Consider the following 11,888-nt stretch of genomic DNA (forward strand, 5'->3'; position numbering starts at 1 on the left):
TCTTCTTCAATTGGTGAACGTCGTGAAGTTATAAGCTCAACTACACACTTCTATCCTAATCCGAGACATAGCTATAAGTATACTAGAAATCAAGTATATAGTTTTGATCAACTAAAATTGACAAACAAGCTTGAGATAGCAACGGTTGCGAGTTCGACCGAGCAGTGCTCTAACAATATCGACTTACAGATTTTTGGTACGCATATTCTTATGTATATCATACGAAAATCTGTTTAACTCGTGAATCGGATCGGTATGCATACTTGTATGCAAACCCATTTTTGAAATGTGGTTACGGAACCGGGTTTGTTTCCAAAACAGTACGCAAACTGAAACAGTTTTGTGTTCATGAAATCCGTTGTGTTTCTAAACCGGTACACAAACCGAGTTAGTTCTGTGAACTCTGGAACCGGTGACAGTCTTCAGGTTTCCAAACCGGTACGCAAAATTAAAAAAAAATTTTAACTCCGGAACTTGGTTTGGTTAAATGTTTACAAACCGATACGCATAGTATGACTGAACCGATTCACGAACGACAATCGTATTTGTACCTTGTACACCTACTAACAATGCTAATTATATTCTCATATGTGTTTAAATTATTTCTAAGAGATAATTAGCATTTGATTAATTCTCTAAAAACACTAGACTTATTTGATCACATGGTTGTGACTCAGAGTTAATGTCTTATATGTTCATGAAAATGAAGATTAAGCTTTTAAGTTCAAACCGGCTAGTTTCGGCTAACCATGTTGAACATAGTCTTTGTACACAGTTCAGTTACGGCTTTACCTAACCAAAGTGTATATCTTGTTTAGGTGAATCAGATTCAAAGATTCATCTAACGGTGGATATTGTTTGTTGGTTCCAAAGCTATCTTAGCTTAAACCTAAAGCAACATATGCTTTGAATGTCTATAAAATGGGAACTTCAAGCAACTGGGATCTTTAAATCACGACACTACTTTTTGGTGTGTCCTAGTTGTATCTATAGCCGTCCTGTTCTTAACCCTTTTAGGGTTTAACGATTACAAAGTCTTCATAGGGATTCGTGAAGCCATATCCAGTTATCTTTCCTTGATAACTCGTGTATCATGATCTTGTTCGATTCTTGATTTATCACTTGAACAAGATAGATAGAGATCATCGAAGTTTTCTTCGTCTCTAACTTTGTTGATTCCACAGGTTTTATACTTGTGAGGTGAAAAATGATCTAGGATGCACTTCGGGTTGCATAAGTCCGGATTTTGAGGTTTGCTAGACTTTGTCTATTGCTATCGATTTTCACACCTTTGATCAAACTATTTGATTTTAAAGGAAATCATATATAGGCATAATATGTGGGAGGCAGATTTGGTTTAAAGTCTTCAATTGAGTTGAAACAACTCTTAGTTGGTGTGACGTCAGCTAAGGTTGATACTCTAGAATTAGATGATCTAATTCCCCCTAGAGATAATAATTAGGTTGTAAATAAGAGAACCTCTCATTCTTCACACAAATGTTCTAAAACTCAAAAACTAAAACTCCACCTCCTTTAGACTTGTGTCTTCTAATTTATACTAGCACCAAGGGCATACTTGGCATGTTCAAAGTAATTCTATGATGGACTATAAATGGTTCTTCAATATCAGTATGGGACATCCACAATACATCATCCTCCCCTTCTTTAAACAAATTATTCCTCGAATTCTTCAAAGCGCATTCTCCATTTGTGCTTGAACTTCTTCCTTGCTTGAAGACAATTCTACCTCTACACCTTCCATTGTAGTTACTCAACAAATTTAGCACTTTGTGGTCATAGTAGAGAGCATCCCCAAGTAGTAATGACACACCAAGTATTTCTTCGTTTGTAAATACATCATCCTCCCCTTGTTTGAACAAATTCGTCCACGAATTCTTCAAAGCATATTCCCCATTAGTGCTTGAACTTCTTCCTTGTTTAAAGACAATTCTACCTCTACACCTTCCATTATAATTACTCACCAAATGTAGTACTTTGTGGTCATAGTTGAGAGCATACCAAATAACTAATGAAACATGAAGTAGTTCTATTAACCCTGCACGGTGAACAAATCCATGGAACTTGTCTTTAATGAAATCCCAAATTAGATAAATATATATTGACTTTCTATTTTGTTGTAGCTTGAGTGAAGGCTTGCTTCCAATAATTGTTTGTTCACATACTTGAAATTGTTCCCAAGATCTCCTCGATATGGTATCTTCCAATTTGATATCATACAATGGTGTCCCATCTTCTATTTCGTCACCAAGTACCTTTCCAAATGTGGGACACAATATTGATTTATGTTCTTCTTCTTTCTCTTTACTTCTACTAGATAGCACTTGCTCCATGGTAGTGAAATAATCAAAGATTTGATCCACATTCATGCCATCTTTATAGATTGGAAGATTACCCACTATTTCACTTTCCCCATGACCCAAATAACTATCAAATTTTGGTGGAGACATTTCATCAAACATCTTGTGGGAAATTTGTTCATCCTTATATCCACCAACCAAAATTGATACATCTAGTTCACTTACATCATCACAATCATTAGGTAGAATCATTTCTTGGTTATGGAGACTTACAAGTTTCCAATAATATTCTTCATAAATTTCTCTCATTCTTAGATACATATCATCAAACACTTCATGTACCATATTCATTAACACATCCTTTGAATGAAGCCTACCCAAATTAACTTCTCTTTTGTAAATCATAATGAAATCAATATAAGATTGAAAAACCCAATTTGAAAATACTATCAAATAACATATAAATCAATCCAAAATACTTGATAAAGAGATTAGTAATGTTCACCTCAAGAACAAGTATCTTCACCAATCACCACCTTTTCCCCTTGAGAATCAAACCAAAGCTCTGATACCAAATGATGAGAAGCGGAAGCTTACAATGAAAATAAATTGAAGTTGATAACTTAAAAGGATAAATAATCAACAAAATTAGTTTCTTCTACCCTTTGAATAAGGGAAGAACCTAAAAATGGAGATTCTTCTCAAATAACTTACAATTTCTACCCAATTAAATTGGAAACTATAAGATTATGAGGGGCATCTAGTTGATACTCTAGAATTAGATGATCTAATTTCCCCTAGAGATAACAATTAGGTTGGAAAGAAGAGAACCTCTCATTCTTCACACAAATGTTCTAAAACTCAAAAACTAAAACTCCACCTCCTTTAGCCTTGTGTCTTCTAATTTATACTAGCACCAAGGGCATACTTGGCATATTCAAAGTAATCCTAGGATGGAGTATAAATGATGCTTCAATATCAATATGGGACATCCACAATACATCAGGTCTTAACAAAGGGGTTTGATTGTAAATGAAGAACTCGAATTCAAGTTGTATCAACAACATTCCTATTTTAGCTCTTACTAATGGCCACACCATCAATTCATCACAGTAAGGGTCGTCTCAGAAATATCCCAACTCCCCATTTTTTAAATACTTTCAGAGTAATTTATCTTATGTTTTAATCTAGCATGAACTTGGACATGATGGAAAGTTTTCAACTTTGTCCTAATGGTTTGAAAATAGTTTATATGTAATTCGCATATGACATTCTAAAGTTCCTTGATAACTCCAGATAGCAAGTGGATTGTTTAAAATATATGCTTATTCGCTTTAAAAAAGTCTCTGGTATTCTCATTAACTTTACAAAAACAAGTATTTATAGAGTGATTGGACTTTGGAGCTACAAACGTAGATATTTTTTCCAGTATGCTAGGTTGTAGGCACAACTATCTTCCTACTAACTATCCTGGGGCTTCTATTGGGCGAAAACGCTTTAAGATCGAGAAAGTAGGATGTTATATTAAAAAAAAAAGTTAAGGGCACACTATCTTCGCGGGAAAGATTTGTCCTTAACAAGACAGGAAAACCCATTTTGGTGAATTTTTTTATCAAAGTATTTTAATTTACATGTTACCTTGTTTACCGCTCTGCTGAAAGTTATAAATAACTTAACACAAGTAATAAGAGACTTCCTTTGAAACAATGATGAAACCATAAATAAGCACTACCTGGTGAAATTGACTTTTTTTTTTGCACTCCGCTTCCCAAAGAAGGTTTGGACATCAATTCTATAAATAAAATATTGATTTATAAATGGTGGTGGTATTTCAATTTATAAAAGCAAACTCATTAATTAGAAAACAAAAATAGTCTCCAAGTACGGTTCTTCAGGGTTTTACTAGGAAACTAAATCTCCAAAACAAAAACATTTTAGTGCGGGATATGGAAAATATTTACGAGAATTTCCAAGTTTTGAGATCAAGTTCCTCACTCAAGGTATGATAAGGAATGTCGATTATGTTTTGGGAAGATCGTTAAGTGAGTGACCAATCTTTGGATACTATGTTCTTTCGTCCATATGTTTTGCCTATACAATAATTAAAAAATGTGTTGGAATTATCAATAATGGTGGTCCTTGGAACTAGGTTATGTTAGAAGACTTTCTTTGATCCAGATTGAGTAAGTTTATGCTCTAACCCCTGTTATTCACAACTGCTACAACAAAACAAGAGACAGAGTAATTAGACCCCAAGTCAGATAATCTCATTGTGAGAACTTATATAGAAAGTTGGAGAAAGAAAATCGTGGTGTAACTCTAAATCTAAGTGCATGGTCTAAAAAGATCTTCACATATAATCACCCCATATTACCTAGATATAAGGTATTCTTTACCCTATCTACGGCGGAAATGAGCACTCAAACACCTAAACATATCAGATCATGCGACAATATTTTCGAAAGTGAAGACTGAGTTTAGTATTATCATAAGTTTTTACCTTTAAATATCATCATTATTAAAGTTATTTTATATAAATAAATTAATTAGTGAAATAATTACACATAAAAAATATATAATGGTAAATTTAATCATTTTAATACAATAATAAGGCTAAGATAGAGAATCAATTTATTAAAACTGAGTGAAAATGTAACTTCTGTTTTCAAAAGCTACTCTTGTAGTCTTGCATAATTTTCAAAAGTTGGCCTAAACTAGAATTTGCTTTCGGATAACATCACTTCAAAAAAATAAAAGTTTGCCGGACATTTTTTTCCTTAAAAATTTGTTAGAAAGTAAGAGACTAACCCAAACAGGGCTTAAGTGCCGACTCCATCCTCTTATGTTCGAGTGTTGCAAACTGCAAAGCCGTTTCAGATAATATAATTTCATTAAACTAATTATCATCGCGTTGGAGAGAACGACGCGTAAACTAAGCAGTTGATTTTGTTTTGACTATTGAGGCTACGCAGTATGAAAAGTTGCCCACCTCGGGGAATGTTATCTTTTCCCCAGTTCTAGATTTGTTATTGTTAAAATGGGAACACGTTTGAATCTGCGGAAAAGCTATATCTTTTTATACATATGATTTCCCAATCTAGACTGATAGATTTGCAGCGCAATATGCATTAACCACTTTAAGTTGTCCGTGGAGTTTTTTTTCCAAGTTCACTTTTAAGGTTCCAGAAAGGCACTATGTAATGAATCAATATCCTGAGCTTAAGGTCAACATTCAACTAATCTAATCCAATCGTAACTCATTGAAAATTTCCAAAATCACTCGCCATAGTGGATCTATGGGTTCCAAATAAGTTAAAGTAGACTTTGGTGGCTCGATAATTATGTGCACTTTGGCATTGGGTTCTCAAGTGGGTGTCTAACAATCAATTTCACAACCACTGGATTGGAGCATGTAACCTGACTTTGACCACCTAAATCTCAAATCAAGCTGCATTGTTTTTCAAGTTAGTGGAAACATAGTAGCCTAAACGGCGAGATGTCCGAGCTCCAATGCGGTCTACTGGGAGTGTAGAGTAGTTTTGGAGTGTGGCTCCAGATATCCATTCGTAAATTCCACAACTAAATGACGTTTTTGCATGTGCTTGTATACTATGTATAGGTAGGTAGTGCTTGCGATTTAGCTAAGAAGATAGCGAATGAGTCAAAGTAGAGATGGAGTTGGAGAAAAGATTCAGAGACAACGACTCCCTTATAAATGGGAGAGGTTCAAAAATATCATAGTTAATACTAGATCATAGGCATAGCAGATTAGATTATAGTTATGCTAGTAATAAATTAGTCCTCCCTATATCAATCACATGGCGCTTAATGCTCAAACATGTTTCCTACTAGCCAATAATGCTGAAGTTTGTTCTCATTCTCATCATCACCAAATAATGATCCAAACATTCTCAATTGTTTTTCATATAACTCCACATGAAAAATGGTTTAGCTGTCAATCCGGCATTTATTTGCTTGAGTTGAAGGACGGGAAGATGGTCGCAAATCAGGGCATTTCGGTCGTGATATTTTTCTCGTCCAGAAGGTTGTAATGAAACAGGCCTCGATAGAATTCTCTGATGCGGCCAAATCCATGTGTGGGGCGAACGGTAAAGGCAGAGGCCACTTGTCGAAAACAAAGTGGTCCTACAACGCCTTCCACCACCACGTTACATGCACCCTTCTTTATGATTTGCATTCCCGGTGGACTAGTCCTTCCCCAGAAATGCAGCGTACGTAGTGTTTGACATTTTGCTTTCAAACCTTTTTTTCTTTTGTCTTTCTACTTTATGCTTAATTTTTCAACTCAACATTAAAATATTGCAAGACATGTTATTATTAGTTAGTTAATATAAAGTGAGTTTATATAACTTTCAAACTTGGTTTTTGTCCTATGGTAAATGGCCGTCATCTCTAATACTACCTGGATAGTGGATTCTTTTCATCTAATTTGCCATAACGTTCGTCCATGTTTAAAAAGTCGAATGTCTTTTGCTTCGTCCACTTCATGTCTCTCTTTCTCACGTGATACGTTCGGTCGTAGTAGGCAGGCCCACTCCTACTTAACTCTTGCTTTTTCACTCACCTCGTACACTTGTTGAGTGGATGTCAATATACCCGATTTGAATTTCATCAAGAAAATTTTCGACGATCTAATTGTACAGTTTTATCGATGTCTATTAGCCATATGAAATTAGAAGTCGTTAATACTCCAAGTCTCTCGAATTTTAACCGTTCATCAAAAAGATTCTCTACGTTTTTCAGAATTTTGTTTGCTTTCTGACTCCATCTTATTGGAGCATCCAAATATTTGTAGTTTGTAGCTCACGGCTCACCTACCTTACACTGGGGACCTAATTTGTCAAGGCGATTTCCATTTGGAGAAGAGACGCGAAAATGAAAGAAGAGATGATCTGGGTGATGTGAAGGATCAGTGGATAGAACAATTGTACTTTGCGGACCCTCCTTTACTGATAAGTTTCACAGTTGGTCTTTTTTGTTGCCTTCCTTCTTGTTCAAATCCTTTGCAGACCCTTATTTACTTGGGCTAATTCTTATGGGCTAGATATCTAGCAATTAGATTGGTCATCCACGTCATCTGGGACCACTACATAACGTTGTTTGGTTCAGCGTTTTAAATCTCAGTGGTTAGATCATAAAATTTATCTCCCAACGCTGAACAGTTCAGCGTTAAAAACACTTTTTGAGCGCTGAACCATTCAGCATTTCAATCTCGCTGCTAGTTGAACTGCGAGCACTTGCTAGGAGAGAGGACTATCCAATGCTAGTGTTAACTTTTTTCCCACACTTTTTTTCATGATTTGCAACACTTTTTGGCCAATCTAGCCCATAGGAGTTAGCCTTATACATGGTATATAGGTAAAATCGAGAAATCAACTGAATCCTACCGTTTTTCGCTCAATCTGAACCAAATCATTTTTTTTTTCTTTTTTTTATAAGCAAAGGCCTTCAAAAAGGCTAATGATCCCCCTCAACAGAAGGCATCAGCCATATTGGAGGAACAAGCCAATACATAGTAGAATTGTTTGTCTTAGCCTAATGGACAAGTTCGTGAGCCACAGAATTACAAGTGCGTGGCTGGAAAACAAATAAACAAGCTACAAACTTGGAAGAAAAAAACTGAATATCCTTAAAAATAGCATCCGTTCTAGAGTTTCCATCAAACATTCCAGCAGAAAACTGATTGATTAGACTCTGAGCATCACTTTCAATGATTGGATGAGTAAGCTTTTGCTCCACAGCTTTTTGTAAGGCCGCCCAAATAGATCTGCCTTCAGCTTCTTCAACAGACTCAACTTGAAAGACAATGGAGGCACAAAAGGAAGCAGTGTTGGTGAAGTCCCTCATCACAAAGCCTGCACCATTATTCCCATAAATATTATCATAAGCTCCATCCAGTTGGTGGGGGAATCCATTTGTCACTTATACTACCAGGAATCATAGTGGATATACTCAAAGTAGATTTCCTAGTTAATAGCATGGTTATGGCTCTCATCAGAACATCAGTGTAATTCTCCTTGATGTTCTGAAACACTAGGTTATTTCTACTCTGCCATAAGGACCAAAGGATAGCAACAAAGAGACGTTGATCCCCATCAGGGAGTTTATAGACAAGATTAACTAACCAGAATAACATCCAATCCATGAAAGATTTAGTACTAAAAGCCTGAGTGTTGACACAGAAAGAAGATAAGAACCAAACACGACTAGCAAAAGGGCAAAAAACTAAGGCTTGCATAATTGATTCAGAAGGGTCATTACATCTAGTACAGTCAACATAATTCATAGGCATTCTAGTATGAAGGACAGTTCTAGCGGGTAAAGCATTTCTAGCAGCTTTCCAACTGAAAACTTGAATTCTATAAGGAACATTAATTTTCCAAATACACTTCCAAAGAGCACTACAAGGGGAAGGCCTGAGCCGTCGAAGTCCCAAGTAAGCAGATTTATAGGTAAATCTACCATTCTTTGAAAGATCCCAAACCTTCCTATCAGGAGTGCAACACTGGCTTAAGGGAATAGTGACAATCTTCTTAGCAGAAGCATCATCAAAGTGGGTGTTTAATCTATCAACATCCCAAGATCTGGTAATAAGATTAATGAAATAAGAAACTTTAATAGTTGGATCTGGAGGCACCAAAGGGTTGGGGACAACAGATCCTAAAGAAGGAATCCACTTGTCACACCAAGGGTCAATAAATTCACCATCTCCAACAATCCAAGAGATAAAAGGTTTGATAAGCTCCTTAATGGCATGCAAACATTTCCAAGTCCAAGAACAATTGGCAGGACACTTGGCATTCAAAAAATCAGTTCTAGGAAAATATCTAGCTTTCAGAGTATAAGTTAGCAAACAATCAGGATTCTCAATTATCCTCCAAGCATTTCTGCAAGTATAGCAAGATTGTTGAACTCAACTTTTCTAAAACCAATGCCTCCTTCAGATTTAGGGGAGCAAAGAATGTCCCAACCCAAAAGATGAAGCTTTCTATCTTTTGGGTCAAGAGTTTCCCCCCACCAAAATTTGCAGAGATGAGAATCCATTTTTCTGCAAAGGTATTTGGGGATAAGGAAAGCTCCCATTTGATAAAGAGGGATGGCCTAGCCAATATGCTTAATTAGGGTAGTTCTAGCAGCTTGGGAAAGAAGCTTATGGAGCCAGATAGAAATTCTAGAATCAATAGCCTCGAGAATACCCATATGGGTTTGGATTTTAGAGGCTTTAAAGGCAGTAAGAGTGCCCAAATATTTTTCTCCAAGATCCCAATTACCAATATCAAGGATATTAAAGAACTGCAATTTGAGATGTTCTGGGATTTTTTTGCTAAACAGGATACCAAACTTATCAAAGTTTATTTCTTGACCAGAGGCCAAGCAGTACTTTTGAAGGTACTCTTTAATAGTCTGGAAGTCCTTAATAGTAGCTTTAGAGAAGCAAGGAATCATCGGCAAATAGAAGGTGTGTCATAGCAGGAGCATTTTTACACACCTTTATGCCTTCAACAAAACCTTTTCTAGTTAGAGCATCAATGTAAGAGGACAAAGCCTCTGAGAAAATGATGTAAATATAAGGAGACAGAGGGTCTCCTTGTCTTAAGCCTCTTTCTGGTTTGATGAGACCAGTAGGACTACCATTGAGGAGAACAGAATAAGAGACAGTGGAGACACACTGATTAATGAGTTTAACCCAGTGTTCAGGTAAGCCCATTTTTTTCAAAACCTTTTCAAGAAAGTACTATTACATATTATCATAGGCCTTATACATGTCAAGCTTGATGGCAGCAATACCAATAGCTTTATCATGATGATTGACATCATAGATAGCCTCAATAAGGATGTTATCAGAAATACTCCTTTTAGGGACAAAAGCACATTGGTTTTGGGAAATGATATTATTCATAGAAGGTTTTAATCTATTAGCTAGAGTTTTAGAAAGGATTTTGTAAATAAAGTTACAAAGTCCTATGGGTCTGTATTGAGAGACCAACTCAGCTAGAGGAACTTTGGGGATAAGAGCTATGTTGGTATGATTAAAAACTTTTGCCACATTTCCAGTTCTGTAGCAAGTTTGAGTCATGTCAACAACAGCTTTTCCCACAATGTCCAAATTTTTTTGATTGAACAGACCAATAAAACCATCAGGGCCATGAGCTTTTTTTCTCCCATTTGAAAAACAACATTTTTAATCTCCTCTGCGGTGAATGGAGAGTTTAGAAAAGAATTATCATTTTCAGAAAATTTAACAGGAAGATCAAGAAGGATTTCATCCTGGAATTGTTGGGGTTGTGAAGGGTACAAATTTTTGAAATAGTCAACAAAAGATGTGATAATACTTTGTCTATCGGTTAGAGTAGTACCAGCAGCATTTTTGATCCAACTAATAGCATTTCTCTTTCTCCTGTAAAAGGGTGACTCTATGGAAATATGGTGAGTTTCTGTCACCTTCCATGATCCAAACCTCTCTAGATTTATCTTTACAATAGAGTTCTTCCAAATTGTAGAGATATTCCAATCTAGCTTTAAGTCTAGAGATGACTCTACAATATGTAGGAGCTATGGTTTGGGTATCATCCAGTTCCTTCCTAGTAAAAGAAATGTTAGTTTGGATATTTCCAAATGAAGATTTGTTCCAATAACGAAGACCTTTTTTTTTTATTTAAGAGTTTTGCTTTGAGCTTATAAGCAGGGGATCCCACTAAATTAACAGACCAAGAGTTGGCAATAATGTCTCTACAAGTGGGATCCTCTATCCACATAACCATAAAATGAAAAGGCATAGGCATGAAAACATCATCATAGTTAAAACTAATATGCACAGTACAACGATCAGAAGAATCCCTAGGCAAATTATTAACACACAGTTTAGGGGACAAAGTTTCAACAATATGATTAATAAGACATCTATCAAGACGTTCAAGAATAAGATCAGGACCATGTTGCATATTAGACCAAGTAAATCTAGGGCCAGAGAAACCAGGATCATGCAGGTCAAAGGTATCACAAAAATTTCTAAGATTAAGAAAATCAGAATCATCAACTTCTAAACCACCATTTTTATCCTCAGTACCTAGCAGAGCATTGAAGTCACCTAAAAAGAAAACAGGTTCATCTAAAGGAGATTTAGGTAACTGACATTGATCTTCCCAGAAGGCTTGTCTAAAATTACTATTAGGTTCACTATATGTGAAATGTAAGTGACACACTTTGGAGTGGATAATATCAGTAGTAGTAACATAGATTCCCCTCAAACTAGAGGATATAACATTGAGTTGAATTTCCTTCTTCCAAGCAAGGACAAGACCACCACTTCTCCCAATACTTGGGACATTAAAGGTGCAGGGGTATCCAAAAATTTTCATTGTTCTAACAGCCAAATCATTATTCATCTCGGTTTCAGATAGAAAGATAATATCAGGATTACTGTTTCTACATAACAAACTAAGTTCCTTGTTAGCTGTTTTCTTACCTAATCCTCTAATATTCCATCCAAGCACATTTACATTATTAACTGGAAAAGGGTTGTCATTTATAGCAGAATTAGTGGGATCA

The 11,888-nt window shown here is 35.9% G+C and overlaps 1 protein-coding gene across 1 annotated transcript; it reads right to left on the reverse strand.

Annotated features, from left to right (window-relative positions):
• Positions 1–7,874: 7,874 nt before the first annotated feature.
• Positions 7,875–10,047, reverse strand: LOC113312367. Its single transcript, XM_026561124.1, has 3 exons — positions 9,829–10,047; positions 8,292–8,805; positions 7,875–8,194 (listed from the first exon to the last, which is right to left on the reverse strand). Exons 1-3 carry the CDS (start codon positions 10,045–10,047, stop codon positions 7,875–7,877), a joined length of 1,053 nt encoding a protein of 350 aa, XP_026416909.1.
• Between the last annotated feature and the right edge of the window lie 1,841 nt (positions 10,048–11,888).

Source organism: Papaver somniferum, chromosome 9 (assembly GCF_003573695.1).
Source record: "Papaver somniferum cultivar HN1 chromosome 9, ASM357369v1, whole genome shotgun sequence".
Classification (NCBI taxonomy): Eukaryota; Viridiplantae; Streptophyta; class Magnoliopsida; order Ranunculales; family Papaveraceae; genus Papaver; species Papaver somniferum.

Coding starts and splice junctions, on each gene's coding strand:
- LOC113312367 (XM_026561124.1), bottom strand. CDS start 10,047: ATGGGCTTACCTGAACACTGGGTTAAACTCATTAATCAGTGTGTCTCC. Junction 8,806..9,828: donor GTTTTGTTGAAGGCATAAAG/GTGTGTAAAAAT, acceptor GATCTTTCAAAG/AATGGTAGATTTACCTATAA. Junction 8,195..8,291: donor AACTAGGAAATCTACTTTGA/GTATATCCACTA, acceptor ATAATGGTGCAG/GCTTTGTGATGAGGGACTTC.